The sequence below is a fragment of the Chenopodium quinoa genome, unplaced genomic scaffold (assembly GCF_001683475.1).
Source record: "Chenopodium quinoa cultivar QQ74 unplaced genomic scaffold, ASM168347v1, whole genome shotgun sequence".
NCBI classification, from domain to species: domain Eukaryota; kingdom Viridiplantae; phylum Streptophyta; class Magnoliopsida; order Caryophyllales; family Amaranthaceae; genus Chenopodium; species Chenopodium quinoa.
In genome coordinates this window covers 1785945-1801563 of record NW_018743518.1, presented here as the reverse complement: position 1 = coordinate 1801563, position 15619 = coordinate 1785945, and the positions used below count along the sequence as shown (strand labels likewise).

At 35.8% G+C, this 15619-nt stretch overlaps 3 protein-coding genes across 3 annotated transcripts; all 3 read right to left on the bottom strand.

The window, feature by feature from the left end:
- Positions 1–590: 590 nt before the first annotated feature.
- Positions 591–1454, bottom strand: LOC110740156. Its single transcript, XM_021920647.1, has one exon. The coding sequence runs from the start codon at positions 1452–1454 to the stop codon at positions 591–593; it is 864 nt and encodes a 287-aa protein (XP_021776339.1).
- A 1541-nt stretch (positions 1455–2995) lies between these two features.
- Positions 2996–4723, bottom strand: LOC110739946. The gene has a single exon (XM_021920422.1). It carries the CDS (start codon positions 4715–4717, stop codon positions 3659–3661), a length of 1059 nt encoding a protein of 352 aa, XP_021776114.1. The 5' UTR covers positions 4718–4723; the 3' UTR covers positions 2996–3658.
- A 1658-nt stretch (positions 4724–6381) lies between these two features.
- Positions 6382–13878, bottom strand: LOC110740112 (probable serine/threonine-protein kinase At4g35230). Its single transcript, XM_021920611.1, has 9 exons — positions 13198–13878; positions 12603–12738; positions 11302–11435; positions 11077–11182; positions 8721–8806; positions 7925–8113; positions 7575–7739; positions 7380–7493; positions 6382–7002 (listed from the first exon to the last, which is right to left on the bottom strand). Exons 1-9 carry the CDS (start codon positions 13549–13551, stop codon positions 6751–6753), a joined length of 1536 nt encoding a protein of 511 aa, XP_021776303.1. The 5' UTR covers positions 13552–13878; the 3' UTR covers positions 6382–6750.
- Between the last annotated feature and the right edge of the window lie 1741 nt (positions 13879–15619).

Sequence of the window (15619 nt, the reverse complement as noted above, 5' to 3'; positions counted from 1 at the left end):
ATCAAAGGGGTTAATGCATTGATGAGGCTATAAGGTGTTAGAAAGATTCATAAATATTTCCAAGTAATTTTTTTTGGGTGAATTATGGTATTAGAGCTAGCGTGACGGAAAGCTTACGAGTTTAAATCTTGTCCACCCACCATTTCAGAATATTTAGGCTCATCATTCCACTTCAAATACCCATGTCAAATCCTTAACACTTGACATGAATAAGATACTCGGAACTTCATTTAAACCAAATTTATAGAAAATTTTCACAAAATAGCCAGGTTGGAGAAGTAACCAAATCAGTTTTGTGATACACGAGTACTTGAGTTTGAGCAAGATAATAGATTAACAACTGTGTGCTAAATGATTATGTGCAACATTGATCTTGGGGTCCAAAGTTGTAACATTTTGCTCATCATGCATGACTCGATCTGCTTATTAGCAGGTGGGAAGTGCTGCTTCTGTTGGTGAATTATTAACAACTTGAATCAATAGATACGACGACAACAAAATGTAGAATTAAGGAAAATTGTATACATAAATATTGCATTTTCATTCACAGTTTGAAGCTAGCTATAATTTGTACATGAGTAATTTGTATTCTAATTACTGAGGATGTTAAGAAGAGTTGCTCTAGTCCTAACAAGATGCCTAAACAAGCATTCTAATGCTTCATCAAAATCTTGAATTTCGGACTCCAATTTTATCATCTGGCTTTTCATATTCTCTACTTGTGACATATTAATGCCAGTTTTCTTCCTCTGGATTAGTAAATCCAATGTATCATCAACAATGTCGAATTCGCTGACTGCTGCTGCTGCTTCCTTGTTTCCACTCTGGTTGATTAGTTTGGAAACTGTAGACCAACTGCTTTTCTGAGACTGCAACTTTGCACCAGCAATGTATGACAGAAAGGACTTGAAAGTATCAATAGTTATTGCTTCTGTGTCTTTCAGCATGGTTACTATGGCATTTGTCTCGCCATTTTTGTGAGCTTCCTTGATGTCTCTTAAGCACTTTTTAATGGTCTTCTTGGCTTTCTTTCTTGTGTTTAGATATTCTATTACTTCATTGGCAATGCTAAATTCGCCACTGCTCCTTCTTCGCAGCACTGATTGTATTTCCTGTAATTGCTCTTTCGACTGTTGTAAGACATCCCTGGATGTGCCACAAATCTCTAAGAGCCTCAAAGATCCATTTAAGACCTCTTCAATAGATTTTGTATGTTTATATTTGGATAGAAGTAGTTGATTAGAAGGCAGTTGAAGCAACTCATCAGCATTGTCGTACAAGTACTTAAGACTGTTAAGTCTGTGGCTTACTGAAGATGATGAAGTCGAGGCAGCTTGAGAAGACCTCAATGTATACAACTGTTGTTCAAATTGATTGGTTTTTGAGTGAGATCTTGATGGAAAACTTATAGAACGGGTTTGGAAAAAGGACTTGGAAACCGAAGAAGAAGCCATTTCAAATTGTTTTTTGGACCTTTTGGGGGGAACAAAGGCTAAGAACTCGATTGCAAGCTAAGTTTGGTTTGGTGTCTTTTCTCCCACTCCTGTCTTTATATATCTAAGCAAGAGGAGACAAGAGGAATCTCATAGTAATTGAGAGGTACCGCGATTTCTTTTTTCTATTAAGCGCTTTCTTGCATGGTTCCATGCCGTGTTTTCAGATTGTCTTCTCCTATCAAACTTGGCAACTCAGTAGGATGAATGGTCATATTCTTGAATAAAAACTCAAGGTTATGTATGTTGGATGTCCGGCATGATCCAATTTCAGCGCTGCACACGAGTGGAAATATATCACCAATACTTCTTAATTGTTTTGTTGAACTGCGCGCTTGTTCCTACCAGCTTCACATCATATTATAATATAACAATCTGATCCCTATTGGAAAGAAACATGTAGTTTCATAATCTGACCAACTGTCAAATTTAATAAGCATTCTAGACTGTGTTTTAATATTTGTTTAAAAGCTTGATAGATTACAAGCATCCTTTCCTCTTGTTATATTTACTTAATTATTCAAGTTTTTAGTTCATCAACGTGTGGTAATGCTGCATTAGAGAAAAGAAAGGCCAAGATAGTACTCGAACATGTACATACAATATGATTATCCGTATTTACTCTGTTTCCTATAACTCCTAGATAGACATGTCACTATACTATGGTCTGTAATAGTGGAATTAGTAAGCAAGAAAAATATGTCACTATGGTGCATGTATATCTATGTAAGGAGCCAAAGGAGCGTGTACACTAAACTATAGTGGCGGCAAATAACTCCTACCTTGTACACAGACTCGGACTGGTGTCTTGGGGCTGCTACGTTGTATGCAGCAAAGAATTGAATCACTAGCAGTGCCTCTAAATATCGACATGTGCTCCCCTATTTTGGCATACAAGACTTTTGCCGCCACTAAACAAGATCAAGGCAGCTTTAGATATTGTGAGCCTCTCTGATAATGCTCATAGAATGAATCAGCAATATAATGAGATCTGGGGATTCAGTTATTGCAGAAGATATAGCTCTCGAGTTTTTAAGGGAGAATGAATACCTTTACTAAAGAACCTGAATCCAACCAAAGGGTTTTTTCCTGTTTTTCCTCAGCTCTTGCTAGCTAACATGTCAGCTTCCAATCTGTTTCCTTTTATTTAACTCATAATTATGTGCTGAACTTGTTGCGGAAATTTAAGCTTAAAAAATTCCTGAAGATGAGGCTACACACTGATGGCTCTGACAACATGTCTTCAGGGGGAAAACTCATTGATGTTTCTTTCTTGGCAATTTGATTTTTTAATAAAACGCACGAACGGTTTTGAATTAGTGATTGATTATACTATTATGAAATGATCGAATGACTAGCATTTTCAAGTCCTGTAAGGTCATCTCTGTGCACATGTTATTTACTATGAATAATTTGACAGCATAATCCTGTGATGCAGGCAGATGCTTCTGTTTGTTGGTTGAATAAGTCCATGACATACTGATATGTATAGACCTGGCAAAAGCAACAACATCCGAATCTCCTAACTCAAACCTAAATTATTACATCCAAAACCGCATGACCTGATTTGGATTAAGCCAAAAAAATATGAGGGATTTTTCATAACAAGGTAATTATCATGATAGTGTTGAAACTGAGTAAAAAAACAGCCATTGATACAATCATACAATTAATTACAATACATAACTTCAAAAAGAAAAAACTCAAAAAGTAATTACAATATACATCTTGACGGACCAAAAACACGAAAATGAGAAGAACATTGAGACTAACTTACTAATCTATACATATATGACATTTCTTCTAGAGGTGATCATGGACCAAATCAGGTCACGATAAAAAAAGAAGCCCATTTAGGCTTGACCTATTTGGCCAAGCACTACTTTGGGTTCAAAAGTCAAAAAGACATCAATACTGTAAAAATCGGGTTTGATTGGATCGTGCCTCAGGCAAAAATAGTCTGAAATATCATTTCAGGCCAAAAAATGTTCCCAAAACTGGGAAAAATTACCCGAGGCGTGATTTTCAAACCGGAAAAAGGCTGCCCAAACCCGGACAAAATCGAGGCTGGCCAGGCAGGGTACTGATTTCTATTCAGAGATTTTACTGTAAACTTCTCTGGTTTTTCGTTTTTTTTGGGGTGGTTTTTGATGATTTTCCAGCTTTCAATAGTAGCTGAGATTTAGGAGGGTTGCCCTGGTCTTCACCAGACACCTGAACAAGCCTTCTAACACTTCATCCAAATCCTGAATTGTTGAGTCTAACTTGACAAACTTTCCTCTCAAATTCTCAGCTTGCACTACATTGAGACAGCTCCTCTTCTTCTGAGCATTGATCAAAGAACTCAAAGTCGAATCGATATCTTCAAATTCATTTTTTGACACCTCTTCTTCCTTGTTAAATGACTCATTTTGGTACCTAATCAGCTTGCACATAACAACAGACAAACTAGCACGTCTCTTATGAGATAGCGCCTTTGACCCTGAAATTGCTTCTAGTAAAGACTCGAAAATCTCAGCTGTTGCTCCCTCAACTTCTCTCAAAACATCTACCATTGCAACATTCTTATGATCTTTTTGAAAGGTAGTTTTTTTCTTCATCATACCCTTAACTTCCTTTGAGCATCTCTTTATCATCATCTTAGTCTTCTTCCTCATATTCACATACCTAACCATTTCCTCGCCGATGCTTAACTCTGCATTGGATCTTCTTCTAAGAGAAGATTGTATTTCTTGCATATGCTCCTTCACTTGTGACAATGCATCCTTTGCAATGCCACACACATCCAAGAGCCTTAATGATCCATCGAGCAACTCATCGATGCATCCAGCATTCGAGTATTGCTTAAGTTTTTGTTGGTTTTGTGGGAGGAGAATCAAATCACCCAAACAATCATACACATCTTTAAGGATGTTAAGTTTGTGGCCTAGTGAAGATAATTGAGACACCGAGGTAGAAACCACCTCGAAAGACCTTAGACTAGCTAGATGTTCGTCGATTTGGGGGACTAGTGGGTGAGGTCTCGATGGCAAACTAATCGAACGAATAGGCTGATTTGAGGGAGAGTTAGCCATCTTTTTACAATGAACTCTTTCAAGTTTCGAACATATATATATGGGGTGATTATCATGGAAGTTTTTTGGCTTGTAAAATGTGTAGATTAGATGAAGTAAACAAGACAAAAAGAATCCCTTCTTTTTGTAATACTCTGATTTAGGTAACATGATTTTAATGCTAACATCAGCTTATTTCATGGCATGTCTTTCTCCTAGACTCTTAGCTTTACTTGGTTACCAAGGTCCAAATTAGCTGTCAAGCTTTGCTGCAGCGACAATTTTGTCTCCCAATTCATGTTAAAGTTACAGCAACTCCTATGTTTTACCCCGTATTCTCAAATCAATCACTTCTCAAAAGGCACGGTGAAATTAATCTGTACCTGATTACCTTTCCCAAAACAAAAGTTTAATTTTTATTTTTCCATTATAAACTAGTAGTTGACAAAAATGACAATAAACACGAATCCAAATGACGTGTTTGTCTCCTCTACTTCTAAAACCGACTTATCAAGGTTTCCGCACATATAATTATCTAATTTATGGTACATATGTATACAGCTATGTCGGCTACTCCACCCCAGGTCGATGGATTACTCATTCAGAAGGGTGTGTCTTCATCAGAATCATCACATGATTTTGCTGAGCTTTATTATATCATGATCCATAAAATGTGCAAGTGCACGAGTGGGGAACATATGTTCATGTAACTGTGATTTTCTCTAACTTTTATGTAATTTCTGGTTGATTTTACGAGGAAAACATTATTAGCTTATTTCTGAAGCTACTACAGGCTGACTAGGAGTAATATTTGGCAAAATGGCAACACATACCATCAGATATGGTAGCACCACAATACCACATGCTTTTTTCCTGAAGTTCAAGGGACAAATACTGCTCATAGCAAATAGAAAACATAAGCAATTTATCTATTGCATAAGTGTTACATAAGTCATACTAATAAGGTTTGGGTCGCTAAATTGAGGTTGTGGATAGATAACATGTTCTCATGTGGGTAAGAGAATGAAGTTTATAGGCAGTGCTCTAAACTGAGATAAAGTTATTGAGAGAAATTCAAACTCGACACCACATGAGCATAAGATGTGTTTTAATACCCATTTTATAATATGCTCTCTTTTTTTCTTTGTCATATTATTAGTATAGCCGAAATCCAACATAACCGAAATCTATGCTTGTAGTAAAACTATTGCCTTTTAAATTACACTCGATATATTGTTTACTAGTTTTGGTAAAATGGCTATAATTAGTTACAGAGTAACTTTGACTCAAAGCTATATGTGTTATTAGTATAGCAAAATTAATGTTTGGTATTTATTTTCTTTTTTGTATGTTCCTTCAACTGGATCAAGCCATATGTCCAAAAAAAATAAAAAAATGATAATAATAATAATAAAATAATAAATAAAAACAAAACAAATGGATCAAGCAAAAACTATCAGCAAGTCTATGTTTTCTCCTCATATCCCCTTTCATAATACAGTCTTGTGGTAAATTGGCCATATATTTTACTATTTTATTCATGGCACTGAAAACTTTGAATTGGCCAGGGACCCACCCAGTTTAGCCCATATCGAATTATCAATTGCTTCATGGGACATCATCAAATCGACAAATCCAACCCAGCCCAGCCCAACCCAATGGCCACCTCTTATTCTTAACTTGGTGAAACCATAGACGGGAAATTCAACAATGGTAACACCTTAAGGTCTTTAACAGGACTCAGGAAGTTGATTAGAAGCTAAAAGTTGATAATGATAGACATGGAAAGCAATTTTCGCACACCAACAAGGCGACAAGTTTTTCCGGTTTATAAATTGACAATAATTCTCTTTATGTTCAAACAAGTTGCCTGTACAAAATATATGTAAAGAAGAAATGCTAATTTCATTCCTCTATTCAAGACTTGCTATAATAGTTGTCACATTTGGCACGTCAAATTGATCAAAATGAACGGTGAAAAAATAATTTGCAACTTTGTTTGCAAATTGCATTTTCATTTTTACTTTTCCCCCTCTTTTTCTCAATCTCTTACAGCCCCCCAATAACTTACAATGACCACACAATCATACAATCGAAAGTATAACATGATGCAATTTTTGCATCAATAAGAATCTTCTGTTTCCATCTCAGATTCTACAGACACTCGGGTTCAGAGAAAAGTCAATCTACCCTTTTTTGGATGATCAACCTCTTCCACCTTTCTGCCTCTTTTCTTCAAGTCCAGATGCTTCGCTCAGCATGTCAAGAGCATCCTTCTGCATGTCTAGTTTAGCAAGGGCAACTGACTGCATATAGAAGGCTGTTGGCCAATCAGGGTGCACACACTGCGCTTGCATTGCATCTCTTAGGGCTGCATCTGCTTGGTCATTCATGAGGTAGCACAAGCTTCTCCTTGCATACACAGTTGGCGAAACCATAGTCCCCACATCGATAAACTGTCCCAAAGGAGACCCCGAACAGAAGGGGAAAAAAAGGATAGATTCATCAAAACCCCAAAATTTACTAGCTTTCGCCAATGAAAGGATGAATTCAATGTGAAGGCCAATTACTGACTTTCAGTCCAACAGGAAACAGTCATAGTTTCCTTTATCTCTCCCCTTCTGAGTTTTTTTTATTTATTTTTTTAACAGACAGTTGCAACCAAAATAAGTATTCTTGAAAGTCTTAAATTTAGGACAGTATGTCGAAGAGATAATTTACACTAACATAAACTTTAAGATGAGATGCGTTTCAGGAAAGATAATTACTTAGTTCGTCCTACGTTTAGGTCAATAATCCAGAAAACTTCATGGTTTAAAGAGCATGAAGATACCTGAGAGTAACAGTCAATGGCTGTTTTGAAGTCTTTTTCCTTAAAAGCATGATCTCCACGCTTTCTCGCTTCCAACATATCTCTCATTTGCTGTGTCCATTCTTGAAAAGACAGCTGAACCAAAAGAAAATTAGGTAAAGGGGAAAAAAACACACACACACACAATTTAAATATTAATATATATAGTTCAAGTACCTCATTCGTTCCCTCATCATCTCTGTAGTGTGTCATAAACAATATTTGATGGATTGCTGTGAGATCCTTCCGAGAGCATGCTTCACCCATCGCCGAAAGAGGCCGCTGTGGGGTAGAGGGTGCTTCTTCTTGCTGTGATATCCCAAGCATGACATGTGATGCAACCTGAATGTCAAGTATTACATTTACTAATGGCAGAAGCTCAAGATGAAGTATATGAAAAATGTACATTCTAATATGGCAGAGAAAGAGAGAAATCAAGTAGCCCCAATTTTTTTTACCAATGATGATAATGCTGCAAAAGAAATATACAGGACAAGCTCCAGTAAAAGAGAGATGTAGGTCCTTACTTCTGGATTTGTATTCAATGGGGCAAGTGTTGAAACAAGATCCTTGGTGTTTGGTCTCTCCCGAGGTTCATATTGCAAACATTTAGATGCCAAATCAACAACTACAGTGGCTTCTTCAGTGGAAAATTTTCCCTCCAAATGGGAATCCATCAATAGGATTATATTTTTGCCACGTATCATGTCGAGGGCCTAAATGAAATAGGCACATGAAGAAAGAACAACCACTTCAACCAAAAAAGAGTATGGAAAAATATATAACAAATGTATATACAGCCAGAAAAACAATAGTGTTGTTAAGCCAGATCACTTCATATCCAGAAGTAAATCCAGCTTTTATACACTAATATAGAAGTCCACAACTCCCCACGTCTATAATCAACTATCTTATTGATATATATTAATGCAGGCAATATCTATGAAATAAGCTGCAATTCCAGAATAAGAACTCATAAAAAAATGATTAAAAGCAGCATGCTTCCTAGAGTGATCAAAACTTCACCCATACTGAATCCATTTGTATATTATTGGATGTTGGCCGTGATTGCAAAACTCTTCATGTTAAGACAAGTTTCAAAAATATATGTTACATAAAGTTTGGGGGGGGGGGGGGGACAATAAAGGCACACGAGGTGATTATTTTCTGAGGGAGAATGCACTCTTGCAAAAGCTTGATGCAACAGCAAGTTTTGGTATTACACTATTGATAAATAAATTATGTTTAAGCCATTACCAATGGGATAAAAACTTGATCAATCATCTAGCAGTCATGTAAAATCAAGTGACCAAATTTACTTACATGACTTGGAGGTATGTGCTTTCCACTCAACAAGTCCAAAAGAATTGTACCAAAGCTGTAAATAACACTTTCAGGAGTAACTTTTCCTGAAATACAAAAAAAGGAAGTCAGAGGTAATGCATGCTAGAATGTCAGCCCAAAACTTACCACTTTGTTTTTTGAGGGGATGAGGGGAGAGGGTGTGAGATTGGCAGTTTTGCTCAATACAGCTTGATGAAGTTTGAAGACTAATCATTTTGTAATAGTACTAATGTACAATGCAAGCACATTACTGCATTTTATATTTCGGCTCTAGTGCACAAAGTTCTTGCTACTTAGGCATGCCAGCATTTCAACTAACCATGAGTAATGATGTCACAATTGGCACACAAAGCTGTAAATGGACCAAGGTAAGAAGACATGTACAAGTTTTATGTAGGGCTTAAGCCCAAATCCACAACAAAGGTATGATCTAGAAGCAGAAGGTTGCATGCTGAGGCGTGTAGCCCAGCATGATCACTCAAAAGCAGCAGCAATTTCTTTGGTTGAGGCAGAAAGTAGCAGGCCAAGCCTGACGACAGGACCCTGCCCTGCAAATTTGTGGTGTGTAGTGTTTTAAGTGTATCATCACTTCAGGAAGCCTACTTATGATGTTGAATTCATCTCAATTTTCAAGTATATTAAGGATAAATTATAATACACTGTCCTAATTATACCAGTGGTATGGTAGGATGTATTACCAAAGTGCTCTGAGCCTTCTAATCAAATGAGATATGTGATCTCTAGATATAGGTTCTGGGGGAAGGTTTATTTACAGGGGTGGTGTGACTGAGTATCCTCATCAATTAATCAGCTAGTTTTTGGTCCCCTGGATTGTTAAATGGACATTATAATGCATGAAATTGATGAATGTCTCTTTTTCAATTATTTTCTTCCTTATGTGGTTATTATTATATTTTATTATGAATAGGAGAACATATAAGATTACATAGCTCAACAGTTAGGTTATTTATGTTAAAATCTGAGGGGAAGGTGGGGGTTAAAGAGGCATGTCTGCATGTGGCAGGTGGACTGACTTGAGAACACTTCTAATATATTAAGGGGGTGTTTGGTGTGAATATTGGAAATAGAGTGGAACGGAAACAAATAAGAGGGAGGAAAGGAATCATTTAACTCTTGCCTTTTCATTTGTTTGGTTTAACCATGGAAAGGAATCACTTAAACTTAACTCCCTTTCTTTTTGTTTGAGAAGGGTAAGGATAATTGTTACCAGTGGCGGATCTTGGGCCAAAAAGTTAAGGGGGCCAAGGTTTGATCCCTCAACCTTTTGCACAAAGATACAATAGTTAACCACTATGCCACAACATTTTATTTGTAGTTATTAGACATCATATTACTCATAATCAACAACTCAAATATGCTTAAGGGGGGCCGGGCCCTTACCCGCCCTAACCAAGATCCGCCCCTGATTGTTACCTTAGATTTTAGAGAGGTAACCAATAGGTGGAAACCATTACCCCTAGGTAATGTTAATTGTTACCCAAACCTTCTAACCAAACACTTGGTAACGGTAATGGTTTGATTGAATCCGTTTCCAACCCAAAAAACATGCTGTAAATAGATAAAGAGTACTTCAATTTCCCCCAAAATATTGTGTATTACTCCTACGGAGTATAATTTGCTATACTATTTTCTTGTATTGTAATGAAAATTCATGATATTTTCCATATTAAAAAATAAAGCTATAAAGAAGCATTGCACAAAGCCACAAACTGCCTATGGATTCATGGCAGCTCCCAGCCATAATTTGATCTAGCCAGCTTAAACGGGGTGAAGTCTTGAGACTATCTTTTCTAAAATAGCTTATCCAAGATTGGACATCTGTCGATATGAGATACAAATGCCTAAAAGCTGTCTTCAGCTAACATATCTAAATCATTCTATAGCCTAGCAGAACTAGGAAAAGATTCATGTATCCCCATGCCTTAACCTTATTGACCCTTAACCCTTTCCAAGCTGATTAACAATTATGAGCTTTTCACCACTTCTACTCATGTCAAATAGTCATAACTATAGATGCATTTACAAACTCTGTTCACCAGAGAAAGAGACATCCAAAGCAGCCACAGGACAAGTCCAGATGTAAAAATGTTCATACCCCCAGTTATATTCTAATAACACATATCAGTTTCTTCTGTAGATGAAATGAACAACTTGACATTATAAGCATAAGATATACGAAGTATACCATGTACTATAACTACAAGACAGTAATAAATATACAAGGAAGTGTCAGGACTACTCAAACAACTTTGTGATGGTTGAGAATTTTTTTTTATGGAATAAGTAGTCTAAGCAGAACTGAGAAGTGATTTACCATTTCTAAGATACTCTGGAGGAGTGTAGGCAAGATTGGTGCTGTAACTTTTTCCATCCCTACTGTTTTTCATCAATCCAAAACATGAAAGTCTAGGATCACCATTCTACAACAGCCACCATAAAATCACAAAATCAAGTAGATGTGTGGAACTTAGAAAATGACCAACATATTTGCATAAAAAAGGAAGAGAAATCAAAGTTTTTTGGATTTCAATGATCCTACCTCATCAAAGAGAACCCTATAAGCATTTAGATCATGGTACAATGGACGGCCTTCAGAACTGCAGTAATCTAAGGCTTCAGCAACATTGAGAGCTACTCTCAGTCGCATTGCCCACTCAATTGTCTGGTTTTCCCCTGCGGAACAAAAAAAAAGGCATAAGATAAAACTAACAGAAATGTAAGCAAAGTTGATCATCAATTACGAATTATAAACGCAACAAACTAATAACGCAGCAAGAACAGGAACCTATACCTAAATGACAGTAAAAACCAACCTTTTTAGTCATACTTAACATTTGACACTCGAGAAGTTATAAATGATAATATGGTGTTTACACGAGCTTGAAAAATTCAAAGAAAAGCAATACCACGTTCAGCTCAATTTCCTCACTAGCAAGGCAATGTCTTACTCTAATCTTTGTAAGTAATCTAACACCAGTCAGGCAGTCACCGCTCACCAGCAATCACATTTATCAGTTGCCACATCAGAAATGAGATACCAATTTTACTTATTTCTCTAATTCAAGTCAAGAGGAGATTAATCATTAATAATTATGGCCCTTATCCATGCTTTACTTTGCAGCAGATAGTACAATCAATGTCCAATTATCCATAATATGATACATTTACTCTCACAATTCAAGAAAACATGATTGAGCAATATGAACTCCATCAGCAGACCAATCTGCTAACAACCCAAATCTTACTTATAGACCACAGACCAAAGTCATAAAGTTCAAATGAGCATTTGCTAATAAATATACGGCTCAAACCTTCTACACTCCGGACAACCAGAAACCCGATGTACAATCAATGCAGTATGGAAGCACAGCAATCAAGATATAATGTAGTTAGTAGTCTTAGTACACCCTCTAAAAAGTGGAGAACACTCAATAAATACTATGAGTGAGTGACAAACAAAGATGAAACAAACCATAGCATCATTTAATGAATTAACACCTATCACATGGAGTCAAGATAAAGCATAAATCCCATTCCTTACAACAATGCTTTGGACCACCAAGGGGCATCTGCCTTACCACAATAGAAACAAACATGGGCAAAAAAACATGTTTGCCCATAAAAATCAGGTACAACATTTAAGTCATTCAAAGACCAATATTCTCTTCTGCATAAGACTTATCCCACATAAAAAGATTTGCAAATCTAAATAGCATGATCAAATAGTTATCTATCTCCACATCAAAGTAGAGAACAGAAACCCTACACCGACATCCGGGGCCGGAAATCGGTTGGAAGGATAAGTTAGAAGCAACAAGCAGGAATGGGAGAACAAATTACAGTGGAACAAATGCTTGGCAAGAGTATCATTAGGCATGAACTCAGCAACCAGCAACCTCTCATCACCATCACAGCAATATCCAATCAAATTTGCAAGCCTTTGGTGTCTTAATTTACCAACTCCCCAAGCCTCCTCCTACAATTATAACAATCACAAAATAAACAATATATCAAACACTAGGCCACCAAAAAAAAAGACAAAAATACCTAAAAGCCTTAAAAAATGCCCAGATAAAACTTTTTCCCAAAAATGTATCACAATTTTATGCTAAATAAAAAGCATAAAAGCAAGCAAAAAGGAAACAAAAGAAAATGCATTGATCCCTTAAAAACAACATAACTTACAAAAACTCAACTTCATTTTGCCAAAAACACAAAAGAAACAATGTATCACCAATTTTAACAGCAAAATTACCAAACACCCTGAAATCATTTTGCCCAAATAAACAATGTATCAACAATTTAATCAACAAATTCATGAATAAAAACAAACCCAGATAAGATTATGCCCAAATAAACCCAATAAAACAATGTATCCCAAAAAAGATATAAACTTTATGCAAAACCCATATTTATAATCAAAATAAAAACGGACCGCAAATTGTTTAGGATCAGGCCAAGCTAATTTGGTAAACTTCTTAACAGCAATCCAGTGTTGATTCTTGAGACGGCCTTTATAAACAAGATTAGGCGCTTTTTCACCACTTTCTGACACTATATTTTCTGTACTAAAATTATTTGTTGCTGTTTTTAAGTCAGCAAACGAGAACTCAGCAAAGGCAGGAACTCCACTACCACCTCCTCCACCAACAACAACCCCACCTCCGCCCCCGGCGCCGCCGTCAACTCCACCGACGTCAGCCGTAGACGGCGTTTGCTGGTGGTGAAAAGGCGGGTTAGAATTTCTGTTAAAGGGGTGTTTAACTTCAGAGGATTGACAGCACCCCATGAAGAAATTAATTAATGGGTGTTGCTAAATTTTCTTCCTTTATTAAAAAAATTGGAAATTTTTATATTTTTTGAGGTGATTGTCAGAGGAAAAGCATTTGAGTAGGCTGGCAGCTTTGAGCAAGCTCAATCAGTGAGAGAAAAAGAGGAGAGAGAAAGTAAAATTATGGAGTTTGTCTTTCCAATTCAGCCCAACCGTGTGCATATTCACAAAGGCACGAGAGAGGGAGGAGAGAGAAAGAGAAAAGTGAGGAAAAATGTGAATGGAAAGTGGGAAAATAGGAATTGGTTGTAAGATTCTTGTTTTATAAGTCTAGTGGGTGTTTAATTAATTTTTGTTGTAAGATCTTTTATACAAGTATTTTGTGGAATAATTGGTGTATTTGATTTGATTACAAGTGTAAAGAGTTGATATTATAAAGTTTGTTATGTTGTTTGTACTTGAGTACTTGAAATATATTGGCAAGTTCATTTTACTCACTATGGTTGTTGGCCAGGGTGTGTATTGGTTGGTGCATCAATCTTTGGTCCTCGGTGTAATATGCCGAGTCTTATGACTTGGCTCTGTGAGTTTGCAAGCGCGTATAAAATTACAGCATTATATAATTTATATGGTTATATTCATGTTTAGAGGTGCCTACTACTTATCGAATATATATTTAACTTGTGTTACTTCAGATTAGATCACTATAATTTTATTAGAATAAAGATTTTAGTATGGGTTTTTGACTTTTTATGGCCAAGAAATTTTTTGATATATTTTCAATTTTTCAGTGCTGTGGGTTGGGTTTTGTAACCAATTATATATAAATTTCCTAGGGATCAATGTTAAAAACTCTATACAATTACTTATGATCCACATAGAATAATCTTGTCAAGTAAAATCATTAAAGCATATGGAGTAGTTTTTTTTGTTTTTTTTAAATACTTTTATGAAAATTAGATAGTTGATTGATCGGGAGGAAATTAGCTTTGTAAATAAGCTGACCATCATTCATGATCATTGGCAAGGCTTTCCTAGTCAAGGATCAAGGTATTAAGAAATCCATTAGAAAACCTTGTTGGTAGGAATGGAATTATGGAAATACATAGTATTATATTTGTCAAATTAGTTGACTACTTGACTTGCCAACTTGCCGTGTATAACAAGAACGGTAGTAAGAGACAAAAGGTTATTTTTTCGAATAGGAAGAGACAAAGTAGAATTTGCTCCCAGATTATCTCTAAAAAATTACTTCGTATAAACTAATTAAGCAAGTATATGTACCAAGCAAAGTTTGGCAGAAAAGTAAGGATTGAGTTTTTCAACCTTGAGGTTGGGAGTTGGGAGTTCATTTTTTATTAAGGACACTTTGATAATAGTTATTTGTTATTTCCCTTACCCTTTCTCCGTACTCTTAAAGTGTTTAGCCTACAACTCGATCGGATTGACCTGTGAGAGGTTACAATCCGATAGGACAACTCATCTTACCTACCTTAAAAACAAAATCAGCAATTACACATATGTATGAAATACGAAGTGTATAGGATTAGATCCTTTCATATATGAATAAACGTATGTTACTAATACAATTTATAAGAAGTACGAAGTATAAATTAAATGAATTTATTTACAAAGTATACTGTTATTAGTAAAAAAAAAAAAAAAAAATAAAGGGCAAAATAAAGGAAACAACGTGATACTCCGTAGATAGGTGATTTCAACAAGAGTCTTTGGGGTTTCCTATAAAAGTACAACACTTGTTTAAAAGATGTGATGAGTTTACCTTTGCCGTAGGTCAAGGTTGTTGCCATTTATTCGTATTGTGTCTTCATCCTTGATGCACTATGTTTTCATGCTCACTCATTCAGTTTTTACTTTTCTTCATCTTATATATTCATTTGTCATATCATTATTATTATTTTATTGATATTCTTCACTTTGTAATTTCCTAGTCGAATGTGTTCTTGGAAATAAATCCGAGTTTCATCAAACGCAATACATTTCAAAATTATGCTAATCTAAATTTAGAATTGAAAAAATAAAATAAAAAATAAAAAAAGAATTATAAGAAACTGAAGTTTCTAGT